Source organism: Oncorhynchus clarkii, chromosome 29 (assembly GCF_045791955.1).
Source record: "Oncorhynchus clarkii lewisi isolate Uvic-CL-2024 chromosome 29, UVic_Ocla_1.0, whole genome shotgun sequence".
Lineage (NCBI taxonomy): Eukaryota > Metazoa > Chordata > Actinopteri > Salmoniformes > Salmonidae > Oncorhynchus > Oncorhynchus clarkii.
In genome coordinates, this window is record NC_092175.1 from 10782440 (window position 1) to 10804867 (window position 22428).

The following is a 22428-nucleotide window of genomic DNA, read 5'->3' on the forward strand; positions in this document are numbered from 1 at the left end:
GCCAACAGTTGTTGCCTTCTCACCAAGCTGCTTACCTATTGTCCTGTAGCCCATCCCAGCCTTGTGCAGGTCTACAATTTTATCCCTGATGTCCTTACACTGCTCTCTGGTCTTGGCCATTGTGGAGAGGTTGGAGTCTGTTTGATTGAGTGTGTGGACAGGTCTTTTATACAGGTACCGAGTTCAAACAGGTGCAGTTAATACAGGTAAGGGCTTCTTAAAGGAGGGCTTCTTAAAGAAAAACTAACAGGTCTGTGAGAGCCGGAATTACTACTGGTTGGTAGGTGATCAAATACTTATGTCATGCAATAAAATGCAAATTAATTACTTAAAAATCATACAATGTGATTTTATGGATTTTTGTTTTAGATTCCGTCTCTCACAGTTGAAGTGTACCTATGATTAAAAAAAATGACAGACCTCTACATGATTTGTAAGTAGGAAAACCTGCCAAATCGGCAGTGTATCAAATACTTGTTCTCCCCACTGTATCAACAGTACTAAATCTGTGTGTGTGTGTGTGTGTGTGCGTGTGCGTGTGCGTGTGCGTGTGCGTGTGCACGTGCGCGTGCGCGTGCGCGTGCGCCAACATTTGTGTTGCTTCACACTCCCCGCTGTTCAATAAGGTGTTTTTTAACTGTTTTTTAAATCTAATTTTACTGCTTGCGTCAGTTACCTGATGTGGAATAGAGTTCCATATAGTCATGGCTCTATGTAGTACTGTGTGCCTCCCATAGTCTGTTCTGGACTTGGGGACTGTGAAGAGACCTCTTGTGGGGTATGCATGGGTGTCCGAGCTGTGTGCCAGTAGTTCAGACAGACAGCTCGGTGCATGTCAGTTGAATAAAATAAATAAATAAAAGTAGAGTGATTGACATGCATATGATTAATATTAGCTCTCTGTGTACATCCAAGGGCCATCCGTGTTGCCCTCTCCTGAGCCAATTGCAATTTTCCTACGTCATTTTTTGTGGCACATGACTGAACAGTAGCCAAGGTGCAACAGAACTAGGGCCTGTAGGACCTGCCTTGTTGATAGTGTTGTTATGAAGAAGGCGGAGCATCTCTTTATTATAGACAGACTTCACTACTCCCCATCTTAGCTGCTACTGCATCAATATTTATTTATTTTACCTTTATTTAACTAGGCAAGTCAGTTAAGAACAAATTCTTATTTTCAATGACGGCCTAGTGGGTTAACTGCCTGTTCAGGGGCAGAACGACAGATTTGTACCTTGTCAGCTCGGGGATTTGAACTTGCAACCTTCCAGTTACTAGTCCAACGCTCTAACCACTAGGCTACCCTGCCGCCCCAAATGTTTTGACCATGACAATTTACAATCTAGGGTTACTCCGAGCAGTTTAGTAATCTCAATTTGCTCAATTTCCACATGAATTATTACAAGATTTAGTTGAGGTTTAGGGTTTAGTGAGTGTTTCATTCTAAATACAATGCTTTTAGTTTTAGAAATATTTAGGGCTAACGTATTCTTTGCCAACCGCTCTGAAACTGACTGCAGCTCTTTGTTGAGCGTTGCAGTCATTTCAGTCGCTGTAGTTGCTGACATGTGTCGTGTTGAGTCATCCGCATACATAGACTCTCTGGCTTTACATGTCGTTAGTAAAAACTGAGCCTTAACAGCTCCCCTTGGGTGATTCCTGATTCTATCTAGATTATATTTGAGAGGCTTCCATTAAAGAACACCCTCTGTGTTCTGTTAGACAAGTAACTCTTTATCCACATTATAGCAGGGGGTGTGAAGCCATAACACATGTGTTTTTCCAGCAGCAGACTATGATCGATAATGTCAAAAGCTACACTGAAGTCTAACAAGATAGCCCCCACAATCATTTTATGTCTCAGCCAATCATCAGTCATTTGTGTAAGTGCTGTGCTTGTTGAGTGTCCTTCTCTATAAGGATGCTGAAATTCTGTTGTCAATTTGTTTGTTGTGAAATAGCATTGTATCTGGTCAAACACAATTTTTTCCAGAAGTTTACTAAGGGTTGGTAATAGGCTGATTTGGTCGGCTATTTGAGCCAGTAAAGGGGGCTTTACTATTCTTGGGTAGCGGAATGACTTTAGCTTCCCTCCAGGCCTGAGGGCACACGCTCTCTAGTAGGCTTAAATTGAAGATGTGGCACATAGGAGCAATATCGTCTGCTATTTTCCTCAGTAATTTTCCATCCAAATTGTCAGACCGCAAGTGGCTTGTCATTGTTGAGAGACAACAATACTTTTTTTCACCTCTTCCACACTGACTTTACGGAATTCAAAAGTGCAATTCTTGTCTTTCATAATTTGGTCCGATATATACTTGGATGTGTAGTGTCAGCGTTTGTTGCTGGCATGTCATCCCTAAGTTTGCTTATCTTGCCAATGAAAAAGTCATTAAAGTAGTTTGCAATATCAGGGGGATTTGTGATGAACGAGCCATCTGATTCAATGAATGAAGGAGCCGAGTTGGCTTTTTTCCCCAAAAAAAATTATTTAAGGTGTCCCAAAGCTTTTTTACTATCATTATTTATATACAGTTTATCTTTGTTTCATAGTGTAGTTTATTTTTATTTAGTTTAGTCACATGATTTCTTAATTTGCAATATGTTTGCCAATCAGTTGCGCTGCCAGAATAAATTGCCATACCTCCAACCACACCATTTTTAAATTACTCATCAATCCAAGGGGATTTAACCGTTTTTACAGTCATTTTCTTAATGGGTGGGTGCTTATTACACACCACAGACCAGCAGCGTCTGGTTGCTCCTCATTACACACCACAGACCAGCAGCGTCTGGTTGCTCCTCACTACACACCACAGACCAGCAGCGTCTGGTTGCTCCTCACTACACACCACAGACCAGCAGCGTCTGGTTGCTCCTCATTACACACCACAGACCAGCATCGTCTGGTTGCTCCTCACTACACACCACAGACCAGCAGTGTCTGGTTGCTCCTCATTACACACCACAGACCAGCAGCGTCTGGTTGCTCCTCACTACACACCACAGACCCGCAGCGTCTGGTTGCTCCTCACTACACACCACAGACCAGCAGCGTCTGGTTGCTCCTCACTACACACCACAGACCCGCAAATATTCTTTACATCATCAACATATGAATCACTACAAAACGTATTGTATGACCTCTTGTATGACCTCTAGCCACCTTGCTTCTACACCTGCATTGCTTGCTGTTTGGGGTTTTAGGCTGGGTTTCTGTACAGCTGATGTAAGAGGGGCTTGATAAGTACATTTGATTGATTGATTAACCTCTTATACACATTATTAGGCCCAGCCTTTGGAACTTTGGTTCTCCTAGATATGGCTATTATATTGTGATCACTACATCCTATGGATTTGGGTACTGCTTTAAAGCAAATATCTGCAGCATGAGTAAAGATGTGATCAGTACATGTTGATGATTTAATTCCTGTGCTGTTTGCAACTACCTTGGTAAGTTTACTGACAACCTGATCACATGTGCAGGCACTGGTTACAGTCTGAAGTTTTTTCCTGAGTGGGCAGCTTGATGATAGCCAGTCAATATTTAAATCACTCATAAAATATATTTCTGTGGTGATATCACATACATTATCAAGCATTTCACACACATTATCCAGATACTGACTGTTAGCACTTGGTGGTCTAAAGCAGCTTCCCACACTAATGGGCTTTAGGTGAGGCAGATGAACCTGTAGCCATATTACGTTAACAGTATTTAACATTAGATCGTCTCTAAGCTTTGCAGGAATGTGGTTCTGAATATAGACTGCAACACCGCCTCCGTTGGCACTTCCGTCTTTTCAGTAGATGTTATAATCATGTATTGCTACCACTGTATCATCAAAGTTTTTATCGAAGTGAGTTTCAGAGATATATGAACGTCACCTGTTACAAGAAAGTTATTGACTTTATGGTCCCTGTTACATATGTTAATATGGGCTATTTTTAGCCGTTTTCTGGGTTATTCAATGTTTGACCAAATATTTGTTTGATACCTGAAGGGGTCCTAAAATTCCAAATGAAGTAGCTAAATGATACTTGGTTTGACCATCTTAAAACAATTCCATATGTTATCCCCAGCTTAGACTCTTAATGATTTGAATCGTGAACATAACTATTCACATAATTGCAACATATGTGAAGTGAAGTTTGATTAGGTTTATATTGAATTGTAGGCCTAGTTATTTTTTACTTACGTTTGGGTTTGGAGAGTGTTTATTATTCAAACTATGATTCTCCATCATAACGAGCATATTTAACAGTTACAACTCCGTGGCTAATTATCCCAGCAAACAGAGAGAAGAACTAGATGAGTGGTCAAAAGTTCATAAAATCAATTTCTATGGAAACCAGATGTATTATATATGTGAAGAGCTGAAGCTACATGCGTAAAGCCCAGAGTTGTTTTCCCTGAGGCTCTATGTTTTTAGGACATAATACATATGGTAATCTCTCACTTGGGGTGAATTAGTTAACTTCTTGAAGGTCTTTCTGTCTGAATCCCGCTCTTATTTTTCCCAAAGCAATTACAGTGAATTTAGACCAGTTATTTCTGCACTCTCTCTCTCTCCGGTGGAGGACTGGGTTTCAGTATTGGCTGGTTCCTCTTATTGTTCTCTCGTTCTGCTGTGCCTGTGTGGAGAGCGACGTGTATGGTGCAGACAGCTGGCTAGAGACAGAGACACAGCGCACTCTGCTGGTGGTAAGGGGAACTCTACTCACTGTGGCCTGGATCTGTCAGAGGAGAAAATCAATACAGCATCCATCCTCCTGTGTGTGTGTGTGTGTGTGTGTGTGTGTGTGTGTGTGTGTGTGTGTGTGTGTGTGTGTGTGTGTGTGTGTGTGTGTGTGTGTGTGTGTGTGCACATGTTCAGGTTCGCACTAGCTTGTGCCTGTGAAAAAGGGAGAGAATGAAAGTGGAGTGAGTGAGTGAGGTGAGAGAGGGAGGTGGATGGGTAGCTGGGTACCTTCAAGTGTATTGAATAGTTGCTGCTTTCCCACTCACAAGTACCACCAGTCTCAGTCACATGTCTCAGAGTCATTCATCTGTGTCTGCTACTGAGATTCAGTATGATGGTCCTGTGTGCGCTTTAGTGAGTTGTAACGTTCTACGTCTCTCCTTCTCTCTCTACCCCACGCAGGTGTGTGTGAGTGTGCAGATTTCACCACAGGACCAACCTGCGAGCGCTGCCTGGATGGTTACTATGGCAACGCGTTGATTGGCACGACCAACGACTGTCAAACTTGCCCCTGCCCGGACCACACCAGCTGTGCTCAAATTATGGAGATTGGGGACGTGGTCTGTACCAACTGCCCTTCAGGACAGAGGGGTGAGATGAATTACTGTTACTGTTAGATTACTGTTAGATGTCTGGTAATGGAAACAAACCATGCCATTCCCCCAACCTGGGTTGGATCCCAAATGTCACCTTATCAAGGGGGGGGGGCAAAGTACGGCCCACGGGCCGTATCCCACCCGACCTGACCAATCTGGCCCGCGAGACTTCATTTTATTAAATAATAATAATAACAATAATTTGTGGTATACAATTGGTAGTTACAGTCCTGTCCCATCGCTGCAACTCCCATGGGGACTCGGGACAGGAGATGGTCGATAGCCATGCGTCCTCCGAAAAACGACTCAGCCAAGCAGCACTGCTTCTTGACACAATGCCCGCTTAACCCGGAAGCCACCACAGGAGTCGCTAGAGCACGATGGGACAAGGAAATCTTGGCTTGCCAAACCCTCTCCTAACCCGGACGACGCTGGGCCAATTGTGCACCTTGTCATGGGGTCTCCCAGTCACGGGCCAGCTGTGACACAGCCAGAAACAAACCCAGGTCTATAGTGTCGCCTCAAGCACTGACGCAGCGGTCTAAGGCACTGCATCACACTCTGCATCACACCCCCGCAAATTGATTAACAAACAATTGGTCCGACCAAAAAAATGCGTCCCTCCGTTGTATTTCAAAACCTTTGAGCAAAAATGTTTGCCCACCCCTGCCCTATATAGTAGGGAATAGGGTGCCATTTGGGACACAACCTTGAAGTTCATTGTTTGCTCAGTGGAGCGTATTTCCACAAATTGGATTTATAAAAACCTTGCTGGTGATAGCTAACTGTTCTCGCTGTCTTGATAAAATTGATCTTGATCCTAGCATGTGTAGAGCACAGTGTGTGAATGAAAACATATTCCCTTGTCGGGTTGGGATCGTTTATTCATTACAAGAATTTCATATATGTCACTGAATTTGAAGTTTGTCTGAAAAATATTGATTTAGGTTGAAATTAGAATGGCCACCGAAACCCCCACACACAAACACAAACATCGTCTCTGCTCAGGAACCAGGTGTGAGTTGTGTGAGGACGGTTTCCACGGCGACCCCCTGGGCCGTTCTGGGCTGGTTCGGCAGTGCGAGCGGTGCGACTGTAACGGTAACGTGGACCCCAACGCGCTGGGCGTGTGTGATCACATGACGGGCCGCTGCTTCAAGTGTCTGGGACACACCGAGGGAGACCACTGTCAACGTTGTCGACGCGGTTACTATGGAGATGCCATGGACCGGACGATGGCCAGGAAGTGCAAACGTGAGTGTGTGAACTTGGGAAGGGTGTATATAGGTTTGGGTTACTGTGACATAGGTTTTTTAATTAAGGAGAAATACAAAATTAAAAATGTAGAATGTATTGACAATGAATGTATTTCAACGTGTTATATAATTTGTTTGTGTGCATCAATGTGTGTCTGTGTATATGTGCCCTTTATGTGTGGATTTATAGTGAGCTTTTCTTGAGGGTTTAACAAGTTATTTTCTCATACTGTACTATTGACTTGACTTCAGCAAGTCTCAGTAAAAATTATTCTTCGTAAAAGTTAGAGCGTGAGAGTTGTGGTTAAAAGTGTCATTAGGAACTCCACAGTTGTTGTAAAGTGAGAGAACATTTTCTTTACATGCTCTCTCTCTCTCTCTCTCTCTCTCTGAGTGAATAGAAGTCATAGACCTACAAGGAAATAGTGTCAGTTGAACGTAGTTCAGAGAAAGAAGCGGAGAGCAGTCTGACATTCCAACTACAGTACTTTGTCTCCATTACAATGTATGAATAGAAAGAGAAAAGTTTCAACTTTAAATACACTTTTTTTTCTCCTGATATACATGAAGGGCATTGGAGGATTTAAATACTGCAGATGTATGAGAGCGAAAACGTTATAAAGAGAAAGCTAAAGAGTGCAAGAAACGACAGAGAAAAATAGAGCCACAGAGATGGAGAGAGATAGAGGCAGTGATAGGAATAGAGACACAAAGAGCGAGAAAGAGAGAGAGAGAGTACCTGAGCTGTTCCATCTATAACCCCAGGGCTGAGCAGAGTTTGCTTCATAAATGGCACCCTATTCGCTACATAGTGCACTACAAAAGTAGTGCACTATAGAGGGAATAAGGTGCCATTTGGAATGCACACAAATATGACAAAGTGGTGAGGGAGAAGCCCATGAGTCTCCCTAAGTCTCACTCTGCTGTCTCCCTCACTGAGTTACACACACACACACACACACACACACACACACACACACACACACACACACACACACACACACTCAGGCTCAGGAAAATACAGCTGTCCCACAGACACCTCACAGATAAACGGCCTGCTCTGCCTCTGCATTGTTCCAGCTCACATACAGCCAGGCACACAGGCCAGACAAGACACACCCTACAAAGAGAAGGATTGTTGTACTTTATTCCTGTCTAGACTATGAACCTCAGAGGATTCTCTCTCCAGATGAAATCCTGCAACTAGTGAGGTCTGGCCGCCCGACAACCCTGCGCGCTCAACCCCATCCCCTCCTCCCGTCTCCCATTCATCACTTCCATCAACTCATCCCTGACCACTGGCTGCGTCCCCTGCCTGAATCGCTCCCCTGAATCGCTGAATCGCTCTCCTCGACTCCTTTGTCATCAAAAACTACAGACCAGTATCCCTTATTTTCTTTCCAAAACACTTGAGGGTGCTGTCTCTGACCAACTCTCTCGCTATCACTCTCAGAAGGACCTTCTTGACCCTAAACCATCAGGCTTCAAGACAGGGCACTCAACCGAGACTGCTCTTTTGTGTGTCACGGAGGCTCACCCCACTGTCAAAGCTAACATTCTCTCCTCTGTTCTCATCCTAGATCTATCTGCTGCCTTTGACACTGTGAACTGTCAGATCCTCCTCTCCACCCTCTCAGGGCTGGGCATCTAAGGCTCTGCACACTTTTGGATTGCATCCGTCACCTGGTAGGCCACTCCTACCAGGTGACGTAGAGAGAATTTGTCTCTACATCACATACTCTCACTACTGGTGTCCCCCAGGGCTTGGTTCTAGTCCCTCTCCTCTTCTATCTATACACCAAGTCACTCGGCTCCGTCATATCCTCATATGTTCTCTCTTATCATTGCTATGCACATGACACTCAACTACTTTTCTCCTTCCCCCTTCTGACACCCAGGTGGCGACACGCATCTCTGCGTTCCTGGCAGATATCTTAGCTTGTATGTCGGCCCACCACCTCAAGCTCAACCTCGACAAGACGGAGCTGCTCTTCCTTCCGGGGAAGGCCTGACCGTTCAAGACCTCTCCATTACTGTTGACAACTCAACGGTGTCCCCTACCCAGTGTACAAAGAAACTTGGCATGACCATGGACAAAACCCTGTCGTTCTCTGCAAACATAAAAGCAGTGACTCGCTCCTGCAGGTTCATGCTCTATAAACATTTGTAGAGTACAACCCTAACTTACACAAGGAGTGGCTCAGGTCCTTATCCAGTCACTGTCACTCGCTGTTGGCTGGGCTCCCCTGCAACTTATCCAGAACGTTGCAGCCTGCCTTGTGTTAAACCTTCCCAAGTTCTCCCATGTCACCCCGCTCCTCTGCACACTCCACTGGCTTCCAGTCGAAGCTCATAACCACTAAAAGACCATGGTACTTGCGTACGGAGCAGCAAGTTGAACTGCCCCTCCATACCTTCAAGCTATGCTTAAACCTTACACCCCAACCCGAGAACTCAGTTCTGCCACCTCTGACAAAAATGAAAAACGTAAATGTAGAATAGAGTGAAGGGATAGATTAGAAGATAAAGTGTGGATTGTGTGGATAAAGTGTGGATAAAAATGGATTGAAGATTGAGTGAATGGATAGAGGGTGGGAAATAATTGATCACAGCAGTGTCTGCAACATTGATACAGGGATAAGATTCAGTGTTTTGTCAGGCTTGTCACAGACATTTTTTATACTGTGTTTAATTATTGTAATTTTTCTGTGATGGATATGATTCATGTCACTTTTTGGAGACTGTTTGAATTGTGTTCTGTTTTGATCATGTACTGTATGTGTGTGTGTTTAGGCCACCGTACTTTTTGATACTGTATTTGATGTGAGGTTGCGTGGTTGATGTGTGGTTGACATGTGGTTGTGTCTTCACCCAGCCTGCGACTGCAGTCCTGCAGGGACTTCTGGGTTGTTGGAGGACTGTGACCCCCAGACCGGAAGTTGTCAGTGCCTTAGTCATGTGACCGGGGGAGACTGTGGCCAGTGCTCAGTCGGCTTCTTCAACCTGCAGCCTGGAGTAGGCTGTGAGAGGTACAGGGATTTCTCCAGGGATTCCGCACTAATCTATATGGATTAGAATAGTCCTTTCATTTACATGTTTCTGACTCTATACTTTATACTGTAGTTCTGTTTTGTCTCGTTAATAATTATTACTGTACGTGAATCACTTTTTACATCGACTGTTTCTAAGGTGCAACTGTAATCCCATTGGCTCGTCTTCCGCGGGGTGCCACCCAATCACAGGGCAGTGTGTGTGTCAGCCGGGACTGGAGGGGCGGCTGTGCAGCACCTGTCGTATGGGCTTCTTTGGTTTCTCCTCACGAGGCTGCAGAGGTAGCTACAGTAGCCTATACTGTGTTTGGGTCTAGAAGTCCCTGTGTGTCAAATACTAAGACAGGCCAAAATATATGCTAAATCAAGTAATTCTGATAACAATACGTTTTAAAAAATGCAAAACGCAAGCATGGAATTTCGAATACTTCCATTGTTTCACCCCTCTGACATTCATGTCCCCTACCCCCTCTCCACCCCTGCCTCCCTCTGTCCACCTGTACCCTGTCCACTCCCCCTCCCCTGTCCCTCTCAGCCTGTAACTGCGACCCTATGGGTTCCCGCTCCATGCAGTGCCACACCAACGGCACCTGTCCCTGCCGCCAGGGCTTCGTGGGGTACAAGTGTGACCAGTGTGAGCTCAACTACTTCCACAACAGAGCCACGCACCAGTGTGAAGAGTGCCCCGTCTGCTACGGGCTAGTCAAGGAGGAGGTAAGAGTGTGCGCGTGCCTTCGTAAGGCTGTCAGTCTCTCCATCTTCTTCTCTGTGTCAGTTTGCCTCCTTTTTTTTGCCAGAATCCCTATCCGTCTGTTTCCCAGTCTGCTTCTCAGCCTGTCTGTGGGGTAAATCTCCATAGGTAATTGGTGCTGTTATTAACCCATCACCACTGCATAATGCCATTTGCTCCAAAACAAAAGTCAGCTATTCAAACTCCTACCCAATAATATCTTTGTAGTCTAACAATCATGGCCATCTGGCCTCCTTATTTAAACAACTAAGGTAAGTTAAGAGTCAGACTGAAGTCAATGTGAAGATACAGAAATAGCTACAGAAATAGACCAGGTGCGTCCCAAATTGAACCCTAATCCCAATATAGTGCACTACATTTGGCCAGAAAAGTAGTGAACTGCACTATATAGGGAGCCTTATGTTCTAAACGCTATACAGTGGCTTTTCTCTGCAGGCAAAGCCAATAGCAGAGTTTGGTACTTTCCGTACATATGCTTGTTCTTGCTGAAGTGGTTTGTTTTTTTCTCCAGCAAACAATTTGTGTACCTGGGAAAGACTGCTGTGATTTCCACAGCGTTAGCAATTCAGAGGAAACCGGGGTCCGGTCTGCTCAGAGCCCATAAAACGACTCTGCTCTACCTACCAGTCTCTTTCTCTCATCTCTTTCTCTCTACCATGCAGTCTCTTTTTCTCACATCTCTTCATCTCTCGCTCTCATATCTCACCTCTGGCTCTTTTCTACACACCTTCCTCCCTTCTAAAGACAGGAGAGAAAAAGGAGGGGGGTGGATAGAATGTAACCATAGGGGGAGCACTACAGTATAGAAAAAGGGGGAGAAATCCTTTTGTTACAGTATGTTCCTTTTGTTCATGTACGTTTCAAAAACAACAACTGGAAGATACCGTATTGTGTTGTGTGTGTGGAGTTATTGTTGCTCTTATCGTAATATAATAACAGATTTTACCTCTGGGTGGACTGAAGTGTCCAAATTACAGGTTTTTAAAGTGAATGTGGGTGAGTGTCCACCAAGGAGAGTGAAAGAGAAGTGGTATTATAAATGCCCTCTCCACCTACAGATGTACTATCTTCATTTGACCAATTTCTCACAGCAGACAAATAATCCTGCAGCAACAGGACATGTGAATTATTATGTGGATTATAATTATAAAGGACATGTTTATAGGGATTGATGCATTTTTGGGAAGGGCAAATCCACAAAAAAATGTATGTGAAAATTACAATCTTTTGAAGCCTTTTTAAACGTTGAATTCACCGCAAATGGCATTTTCTGCTGCACAGGACAATTCTCTGCGACAACAGAGTGATCAAATTAAGATAGGACATCTGTACCTCCTCACCTGTTCGTGTTTAGCAGCGACACACACTCACACACACACAGGTTGAGCCTGCTAATTGCCTACTCCAAAAACGGATGGCTCCCCAGCCAGTAATATGCCTTTGTCATAGAGGCCTGGAAGCTCATGCAAAAGCAAGGTCCACTTAAGAATTGACAAGCAATGTATGAAACTGTGCTTAGGGTTGAGCTTGCCCTGCTCCCACTGCACAGAGAGTATTGCTTTTAAAATGTACAATCGGTTTCACGTTAAGATAGACAATCTACTCTTAACGTAGATGTTTATCTCTGTGTTTTGAATGAGATTGAATACGCTTGTCACGCCCTGGTCGAAGTATTTTGTGTTTTCTTTATTATTTTGGTCAGGCCAGGGTGTGACATGGGTTTATTTATGTGGTGTGTTTTGTCTTGGGGTTTTAGTAGGTAGTGGGATTGTGGCTTAGTGGGGTTCTCTAGCAAAGTCTATGGCTGTCTGAATTGGTTCTCAATCAGAGGCAGGTGATTACCGTTGTCTCTGATTGGGAACCATATTTAGGCAGCCATATTCTTTGAGTGTTTCGTGGGTGATTGTTCCTGTCGCTGTGTTTGTTGTCGCCAGATAGGCTGTATAGGTTTTCACGGTATTTTTTTGTATTGTTTGTGTTTTGTCTTTATTAAAGATGTATCGAATCAACCACGCTGCATTTTGGTCCGACTCTCTTTCAACCGAAGAAAACCGTAACAACGCTGTAAATATGGCTGGGTGTGATTTTGTTTTTGGCCACTGTGGGATCATGTTGTCATCTGCTTTCAATGACAATCTCCTGTTGAAAAAAGTCCATCACAGCCATTTTGTTTTATTTCAATATCTAATCACTTCTGGGTAACAATTAAGTTGTGTTTTCAATTAAAATGTCAAAATATGAAAGACATATCTTCTTAGCAAAGAGCAATTTCTCAATCAAGAACTTTGCTCGGACAGTCTGGGTGTGGTCTTAGTGGGGAGGGGACAATTGAAAACTAGCTGTTGTTGGCAGAGAGGTGTGGAACTCTTTCCTGTTGGTCTATTACTAATTTACAAGCTGAAATTCCAGGTGTTTTTTTCAAACAGCTCTAACACTAAAAGGGCAGTATCATCATTTTCAACATTTTACCGTATTATTACAACATCAGTGTGGAAATATATATAAAACACAGGAAATCAAGTTTTTGACTGCACTGGGCCTTTAAAAGGGGGAAGTGTGTACACCTATACAAAACCTTTCCAGATCCTGGATCTGAGAGGAAACCTTATATTTTTTCATTACACACTTTGGGAGCAGCATACCAGAGTGCATATTTGTATTTGTATTCTCATCATTGACAATCTCCCCCACCAAACCTCCATTGTTTGGTGTTCTGGTGTTTTCCCATACAGGCAGGGAAGCTGAAGGCACGGCTGCAGGATTTGGAGAAGCTCCTGGCACGCTTCGACTGCCGGAATGGCTCCGGACGCCAGCATCACGTGCGCCAGCATCACGAGCGCCAGCATCACGAGCGTGGCCATCAGGGGGAGGACAGCCTGCCCAATGCGCTGGAGGACTTCCTGGCTATACAAGGTAAACAATCAGCACCCCACCCACTCACTCATTCCACTCGATCAATCAGAAAACTCTGTGACAGTTTGTTATTCTCAACCAACCAGTCAGGAAATCGGAAATCCCACTGCCAATGCAGTTTACCACTGTACTCTCATTTGGCCATTATACCTGACGTATAGCCCATCTCACATTGTAGATTGCAATACCATCACGACGTCCCATTCCGTGGATCAAGTAGACCTAGAGCAGATGACACCAAACCGCACACAGAATGACTGTCCATGCCTTGCTGACTGTTCAGCTAGACATGGTTAAAGATATAACCCAACATAATGGGATAGAACGAGACTGAATCAGCAGTCAACCAGCCTAACAATCATCTCTCCACAATTAACGGAATTTCGCATTATTTTATGAGCAGAGGGGGGGGGAGTACCATAAAAGGCTTACAGGTTCATTGATATGGACAGAATGGAGGCTGAGTCCCAACAATACAGAACAAGGCAGGCAGGGCTGTGTATGGGCAACTTAATCCCTATTTGTATGACAGAGATGCAGCAAGCACATCTTTTAATCCCTGTATTATGATTAAAGCTATAATCAGGATTATGGCAGTCCAACCGCTGCCCACCCTACTTTGGTACGCCACTAGTCTTCGTTGGTGGGACATTCTGCTCTGTGCGGTCCAATAACGCTAGGCTAGGAGTGGGGACTCTGTGTGGAGAACCGAGACAGAACAGTATACACACAGACAAACACACGCACACAGACACAGTTTATCATCTCACAGAGCGAACAAAGCGGTAATGACCCTCCTCTCACAAATAGACCCAGAATGTCACATTAGCTAGGCGCACGGCAGTTAACATTATGAGACGACAATAAAACCAGAACAACAACCAAAGGCACCTGGACTCACTGTGCAGTGAGTTCAGTCTAAGAATGTACAATATGCAGGCCATGATAAAATGCAACGGTTCCACTACAAATCACACTACAAAGGGGTTGGCAGGCCTTGTGTCCCAAATAACAATACTACTGAAATGGAATCCAAAGGATCCATTTACTGATCCATGCTGTGTATTTTGAAGTTTGCTCACATCTGTTTCTTTGATTCCCCGCAGAGGCAAAAGAAGCCTTTGTCAAACAGTTTGCTCTCCTGGAGACATCTACACACACTCTCTCAGCTCAGCTGCACACTGTTGCCACCGCTTTGAACTGTAGCGCCAGCATGGAGGAAGAGCAGGAGGAAGGGTGGAGAACATTGTGCAGGACCCTTGCTGACTCTATGTCCGTGGTTAGAAGTGCACGGACCCAGCTGACGCAGGCAACTCTGGACCTGGACAACATGGTCAGTGGGACATTCACATTTACTCTTTACTCATTTACACCGTCTCTGTCCCAAATGGCACCCCATTCCCTGCATAGTGCACTACTTTCGACCAATGACATGGGCCCTGGTCAAAAAAAAAGAGGAAAGAAGTGCACTATGTAGGGAACAGGGAGCCATTTGGGACACAAACCACTGTCTCTGACTCATCAATGACTGCTGTTGAGTCTGTCATTTGAAGTATTCATAAATGAATGCCGAACAAAACTCTAAACGTGTTGGTCCCATGTTTCAGGAGCTGAAATAAAATATCCCAGAAATGTTCAATACGCTCTCAAATTGTGTGCTCAATTTTTTTTAAATCACTGTTTGAGAGCATTTCTCTTTTGCCAAGATAATCCATCCACCTGACAGGTGTGGCATATCAAGAAACTGATTAAACAGCATGATCATTCCAAAGGTGCACCTTTAAAATGTGTAGGTTTGTCACACAACACAATGCCACAAATGTCTCAAGTTTTCAGGGAGTGTGCAATCGGCATGCTGACTGCAGGAATGTCCTCCAGAGCTGATGCCAGAGAATGGAATGTTAATTTCTCTACCATAAGCCGCCACAGTCATTTTAGAGAATTTGACAGTCCAACCATCCTCACAACTGCAGACCACGTGTATACACACCAGCTCAGGACCTCCACATCCAGATTCTTCACCTGCGGAATCGTCTGAGACTAGCCACCCATACAGCTGATGAAACTGTGGGTTTGCACAACAGAAGAATTTCTGCACAAACTGTCAGAAACAGTCTTAGGGAAGCACATCTGCGTGCTCGGGTGTCCTCACCAGGGTCTTGACTTGACTGCAACTGAGCATGTTTGGGACGCTCTAGATCGACATGTACGGCAGCGTGTTCTAGTTTCCGCCAACATCCAACAACTTCACACAGCCATTGAAGGGGAGTAGGACAACAGTCTACAGGCCACACTCAACAGCCTGATCAACTCTATGAGAAGGAGATGTGATGCGCTGCATGAGGCAAATGGTGGTCACACCAGATACTGGCTGGGTTTCTGATCCACGCACCTACCTTACTACAGATGCATACAATATCTGTATTCCCAGTCATGTGAAATCCATAGATTAGGGCCTAAAGAATGTATTTCAATTGACTGATTTACTGATATGAACTGTAACTCTGTAAAATCGTATAAATTGTTGCATGTTGCGTTTATATATTTTTTCGGTGTAAGTTGACATTGCAGTAGCATACATGAACACATAGTGATCACGCTTAGCGAGGTCTGCAGTTATTTATCCATTTAAAGTATTTTGCCATTTTTTCATTTGAAAAAAAAACTGAGTTACTAGTGGCTATTCAGTAGAGGTTCAAACGCATTGATCAATAGGGATCCCTAAAGCACAGTATTTCTCAATGTGAAGCTCCATATCTCTAAAAATCGAGTGAGTGAGCACACCTTTCTCTGACTAACTCTCGGCTGAAATGAATGATTTGTTATGCTACAGCTCAGGCTTTCCCCCGTATCTTCACGCTTAACAGCGTCAGCTTGGAATTCTATTATGAATATGGCTGCCATGTTATGTGGTTCTGGGGAAATGAGAGAGCTTGTTTTGGCAGTGCTTCGTGTGTGTGTGTGTGTGTGTGTGTGTGTGTGTGTGTGCCGTGCATTTAACTTACCTCCCCAATCGTTTGGGCAAGCCTGGAGCCGGAGCAATGCCATTCCACATTAACAAGCAGAACGACTCCAAAATAGGAAGAGTAGTGTGTGTGTCATGTATTGCGATTCAATTATTCAAATTTTCTCAAAATGAATGTCACAAGGTAAAAATAGTCAACATTTATCTACTGGTGCCACAACAGAAAAACTTTGTCGCTGTATACATTAGTGAGTGAACGTGTGTAATTGCAGCCTTCAGTATGTCTTCTTGAAATGCCTATTGAACAGTGAGTTCTGAGTCAGCCTACTTTGAGTTGAACATTGGTCATCTAAGGTCAGCAGATAACTGTGCATGGTCACAATTCAGGTTTAAAATAGCAACTGATGTCAGCCTATACAGATCATACTGTATAAACGTTGTCTTCCAGTTTTCTTTTGTCTATGAGACTGCACCGTTTCAGGTCTTCTCACTTTGCTCTGCTTTCCCAAAGGTCATCCCTTTCAAGATGACACCTGTGCCCAACCGCTGGAACTCTGCGGTGAACGAATCAGAGATACTTATGAAAAGGTAAGTCACTGGAGGTCAATAGACTAAGTGGCCAATTATGGCACACAAAGGTCATCTTCTTCTAATAGAGGCACTGCCTCTTCCCGTCTGTCAGTCGCACAACGGCTGGCCTGCCACCGACACCCTCTGTCAATGACAACAGTACAAAGCCTCTGAATATGCTGAATGAATGCCCATTCGGTCTATTGAGAGGGAGTAGAGAGATCGACGAGATAACTGGAATCCATTTGACTTGTGCTCAGCAGACCTGTTGGTTTTCTGTCAAATACTTTGAGCTGTTTCATCAAACTTGCCTGGAGTTCCATATGGGCGCTGTCAGTGTTTGCATATTTGGGTCTATTCCATTGGTTCCATTGCAGCACAAGATTAGCCAAGCTGAAGTAATTTATATAATAAATACTATTTGAACTCAGGTGTGGTAGTCAGACCCATATATATATATACAGTAAATGTCAAAGGTTTGGACACCTACTCGTTCAAGAGTTTTTCTTCATTTTTTTTTTTACAATTTTCTACATTGTAGAATATTACTGAAGACATCAAAACTATGAAATAACACATATGGAATCATGTTTCAACCCAAAAAGTGTTAAAAAAAAGTGTTATGGTCAAACAGTTCTATTTTTGCTTCATCAGACCAGAGGACATTTCTCCAAAAAGTCCCCATGTGCAGTTGCAAACCGTAGTCTGGCTTTTTTTTATGGCGGTTTTTGGAGCAGTGGCTTCTTCCTTGCTGAGCGGCCTTTCAGGTTATGTCGATATAGGACTCGTTTTGCTGTGGATATAGATACTTTTGTACCTGTTTCCTCCAGCATCTTCACAAGGCCCTTTGCTGTTGTTCTGGGAATGATTTGCACTTTTCGGACCAAAGTACATTCAGGCGTTTGGAAATTGCTCCCAAGGATGAACCAGAGTTGTGGAGGTCCACAATTTGTTTTCTGAGGCCTTGGCTGATTTCTTTTGATTTTCCCATCATGTCAAGCAAAGAGGCACACAATTAGCCTATCAGAAGCTTTTAAAACCATTATATAAATTTCTGGAATTTTCCAAGCTGTTTGAAGGCAAAGTCAACTTAGTGTATATAAACTTCTGACCCACTGGAATTGTGGTACAGTGAATTATCAGTGAAATAATTTGTCTGTAAACAATTGTTGGAAAAATTACTTGTGTCATGTACAAAGTAGATGTCCTAATCGACTTGCAAAAATATAGTTTGTTAACAAGAAATTTCTGGAGTGGTTGAAAAACAAGTTGTAATGACAAAGTGTATGTAAACTTCCAATTTCAACTGTAGATATTCCATAAAAAATCTGTCGTTTCCAGCTACCATAGTAATTTACAACATTAACCATGTCTACACTGTATTTCTGATCAATTTGATGTGTGTTTTCTTTCAAAAACAAGGACATTTCTAAGTGACCCCAAACTATTGCACGGTAGTGTATATATATATATCTTATACGATTCCCTGTCTCCATCTTTCAGTCACACAGAGATGGCTGGTCATATAGAGTCTATAGCGACCAAAGCTTTCATGGCCTCCAACCAGACCTACTCTCTCCTGATGGACCTACTGGAGGACAACTCTATTGAGGAATACATCAGCAACCTCACGGAGCAGTGAGTAACTAGGCATCACACACGGGCTGGGAATTGCCAGGGACTTTCATCACAATACTTAGGTGCCGATATATGTATCGCGATTCTCACCATTCTATATGCATTGTTACGAAACCAATAACCAGCCTACTGATTTTTGCTGCACTCGTTATGTCTAGGGGTCTTGGGAGTAGTTAACTGGTATGTAACCTGATTTTAAGATGTGCATCTATGTGAGAAATCAGCATATGCGCATAGGTGTTGAATGTACATGTGCCTAGGGAGGCAACAACCTTACCTTGGTCCAAGGCCAGTTCTACCTTTCTTGACCTCTTGGTCGGCCAGTCCAAGTGGATCGTTATGTGTTCAGATGGTGATGAAAATAAATGTATACAAAAGGAAAATACAAACAGGTGTCATGGAAATGACCACTAAGGACCCCAATGTCAAGCTTAAATTAATTTAAGTTTATTCACGCCAGTGGATAGATTACAGACAAACAGCACCTCATGTGGAGTTTAGTCAGAAGCTCTGATGAGGTTTTTCCCCCATCAGCGTATTTATACCATCGCTTTAGGTTACACAAAGATAGCCAAGTGCATCCTTTCTCAGCAAAGCGTTTTGCTCCCAGTGATCGGCTGCAGAGGAGGAGATCACCTGGCAACCACAGTCTGGGCGTTCAGCCAATATTTCCACTCCCGCTGACCTTGTGAGAACAAACCTCAGACACCGTGTCTGTCTACAACAGGCACATTTCTAAGTATGCAACAGGTCAAACATATGATAAGTGTGAGACACTGAAAAAGCAGAAAGAGACATAGTACAATTCTACTACACTACCACTCCTTTTATCACTTATTCATGATAGTTAACAATATTTTACACATGTCTCTCAAAAGAGAGGTATCTATACTAAAATTAGAAACTCAAACAAAAAGAGAACACCCATGAAACCAGTGTGCCTCAAACCTTATCCCATTACCCTTACTGGTAAATACTTTAACAAGGCACAGTGCCACTCATTCCTGTGGGTTCTCCTCAGGGTAGAACGACATCTCATGAAAAAAACAGCTGATCATCACAGTCATTGCGTGGGGGGGGGCATTAAACATCAAAACTGCAGTCAGACGAGAAGCTAAAGATGAACAGATTACTTCACAACAGGCAAGCATCATAATAATATCAACCAGGAAAACTAAACCAACCATAATCCAACTCCAAGCGGGCTTTCATGTGCCTTTTACTGAGGAGTGGTTTCCGTCTGGCCCCTCTACCATAACGGCCTAATCGGTGGAGTGATGCAGAGATGGTTGTCCTTCTGGAAGGTTCTCCCATCTCCACAAAGGAACTCTGGAGCTCTGTCAGAGTGACCATCGGGTTCTTGGTCACCTCCCTGATCAAGGCCCTTCTCCCTCGATTGCTCTGTTTGGCCGGGCGTCCAGCTCTAGGAAGAGTCTTGGTGGTTCCAAACAATTCCTTCGACCTCATGGCTTGGTTTTTGCTCTGACATGCACTGTCAACTGTGGGACCTTATATAGACAGGTGTGTGCCTTTCCAAATCATGTCCAATCAATTGAATTTACCAGAGGTGGACTCCAAATCAAGTTGTAGAAACATCTCAAGGATGATCAATGGAAACAGGATGCACCTGAGCTCAATTTCGAGTCTCAAAGCAAACGTTTTGAATACTTATGTAAATAAGGTATTTTCTGTTTATATTTTTTTTTATAAATTTGCCAAAATGTAAAAAAATCTGTTTTCGCTTTGTCATTATAGGGTACTGTGTGTACATTGAAGAGGGGGGGAAATGATTTAATTCAATTTAGAATAAGGCTGTAATGTAACAAAATGTGGAAATAGTGAGAGGGTCTGAATACTTTCCGTATGTATTATATGTATATTTTTTACTGCTCTAGGGATACAGCTATTGTTTGGATAACCCTGTTTACTATTATTTATTGATTGTATTATTATTTTTTTAAATTACGCTCAATGTAATGTGCACTGCAGAGAACACCGGAAAAAGAATTACCACTGAGTTAAATGATTGTCTTTTTTGTTTATGTGTTAACTAATCCTATAAGGGATGGGATGCCAACTGGAGATTTGACAAGAAAACAAAATATCAGTCATTCATTCTCAGACACACCTACACAGTACACGGGCAGATACACAGTCTATCTCTTTCCCTCTCTCTCTCTTTCTCTCTCGCTCTCTTGCCGACACCATCCCTCCAACACTGTCTCTCTTTAAAGGCTCCACATAAGGTGCGAAAAAGCCTGTTAGCCTGCACAGAGCAAGGATAAAAACAGCCGTGCCCTAAGAGATGTTCCTTGCCCCTTGAAGCAATATCTGAACACAGTACCTAATTTCCACAATTTTGTTGCTCCTCTGTCACTCTATATATTTTTCCCAAACAGGGCCCAGAAGTGGTTTAGTTAGCTGTAGCGGTGCCCTACAACAAAATGTCATAAACCTGCCTCTTTTTTTGCAGCTCTTTAAGGCACACTGGTTGAGAAAGTAAGACATTTAGTCACAGGGGAACAGCTCTATTCCTTCCTCTTTAAGCCTATTGCTTTCAAGGGCTGCTTCATGGAGTAGCAGCATGGAAGGAGCAGCATCGCTTAGCATGAGATTGCTCTGAGGATTATCCCAAACGCTCAACGAAAAAATGCAAATCCCTCTGGTGGCCACGCCTCGATGGGAGTTGGTGGGAGGCAAGAAACTTGAAAGTGATTTCCTTCATACCAGCACTAGTCTGCTTGGTTCTGGGGAATTCTGTCATTCTTTCAGAGCAATTTGGTGGGTGGGTGGGTAGAAAGCAGGAAGTGTGTGTGTGTGCACTCATGTGTCCATTGATAAATATGAGGGACACTCAAGAATCAAAACACTGAACGATCTAACCTCTTTCTCTCCCTCTTCACCCTCCCCTTTCTTTCTCTATCTCGCTCTCTATTTTTCTTTCTCTCTTTCTCTCTCCCCCTCCGCCCGCTCTCCCTTTCTATCTCTCTCTCTTTCTATCTCTCTTTCAGAATGGCAGACATGCAGCAGATGAAGGAGAATTTGACGGCCCAGGTGAATGAGACTCTAGCCATTCAGCTGTCTCTGGAGGAGGAGTCTGGTGAGATCATGGTTGCCTTTGTTAACCTCACATCCTCCATATTGGAGCTGTCCAAAAAGATGCCCAACCCCTCATCAGGAACCAACCAATCAGACCCCAGCCTAAGATCGGGTGCCAACCAAACAGAGGTCAGTGGCTACGAGGGTCAGGGGTAACAAAAATGTATTGTACTCTCAAGTTGACTGACCGGATGGATGGATGGATGGATGGATGGATGGATGGATGGATGGATGGAATGATGGATGGATGGATGGATGGATGGATGGATGGATGGAATGATGGATGGATGGATGGATGGATGGATGGATGGATGGATCACTGCTGTGCGTCCCTTCCCTCAGGGTGTTGAGCTGAGCAACAGGACATCTGAGCTGGCGTTCCATGTCCAGTCTAAAGAAGAACTGGCCAGTAAGATCAGAGAGGAGATGGAGCCTCGAATACAGACCGCCCACAACAACCTTGCTGCCGTACAGGACATGCACAAGGTAAAGGGGGCTTTATCTTCACACTACAGTAGATCATGATGTCAGAATTGCCTTTATTTATTTATTTACATGCAACCGAAATTTGACCTGGTGAAATGGTGCTAACAACAACAAACAGAATACACTGTACCAATAGACAAAATAACTGACACATAATTCACATGCAGTGTCAGTCTGTAAACTACAGGTATTGGGGGCTGCATCATTCGTGTTTTCTCATGTTAAGCCTGACAATTCACAAAGCTATACAAGGTGCTGCAATGCTGACATTTAGACTGTTGGCTGGCGGAAATAATGTAATTACTTGTTTAGTAATACAAGTTGGAAAAACAAACAATGCGGATTGTAAAATACATTTTCGA

General features: G+C 43.6%; 1 protein-coding gene across 1 annotated transcript in view; it reads left to right on the forward strand.

Moving 5' to 3' along the window:
• Positions 1-22428, forward strand: part of LOC139388485 (laminin, gamma 3) — a 241296-nt gene that overhangs the window by 211406 nt on the left and 7462 nt on the right. Inside the window, exons 13-23 of the mRNA XM_071135177.1 lie at positions 5145-5333; positions 6347-6592; positions 9470-9623; positions 9784-9926; positions 10180-10358; positions 13128-13308; positions 14415-14641; positions 16785-16861; positions 18347-18481; positions 21493-21709; positions 21923-22066. Coding sequence (XP_070991278.1) covers positions 5145-5333; positions 6347-6592; positions 9470-9623; positions 9784-9926; positions 10180-10358; positions 13128-13308; positions 14415-14641; positions 16785-16861; positions 18347-18481; positions 21493-21709; positions 21923-22066 — 1892 coding nt within the window. The remainder of the gene's footprint in view (positions 1-5144; positions 5334-6346; positions 6593-9469; positions 9624-9783; positions 9927-10179; positions 10359-13127; positions 13309-14414; positions 14642-16784; positions 16862-18346; positions 18482-21492; positions 21710-21922; positions 22067-22428) is intronic.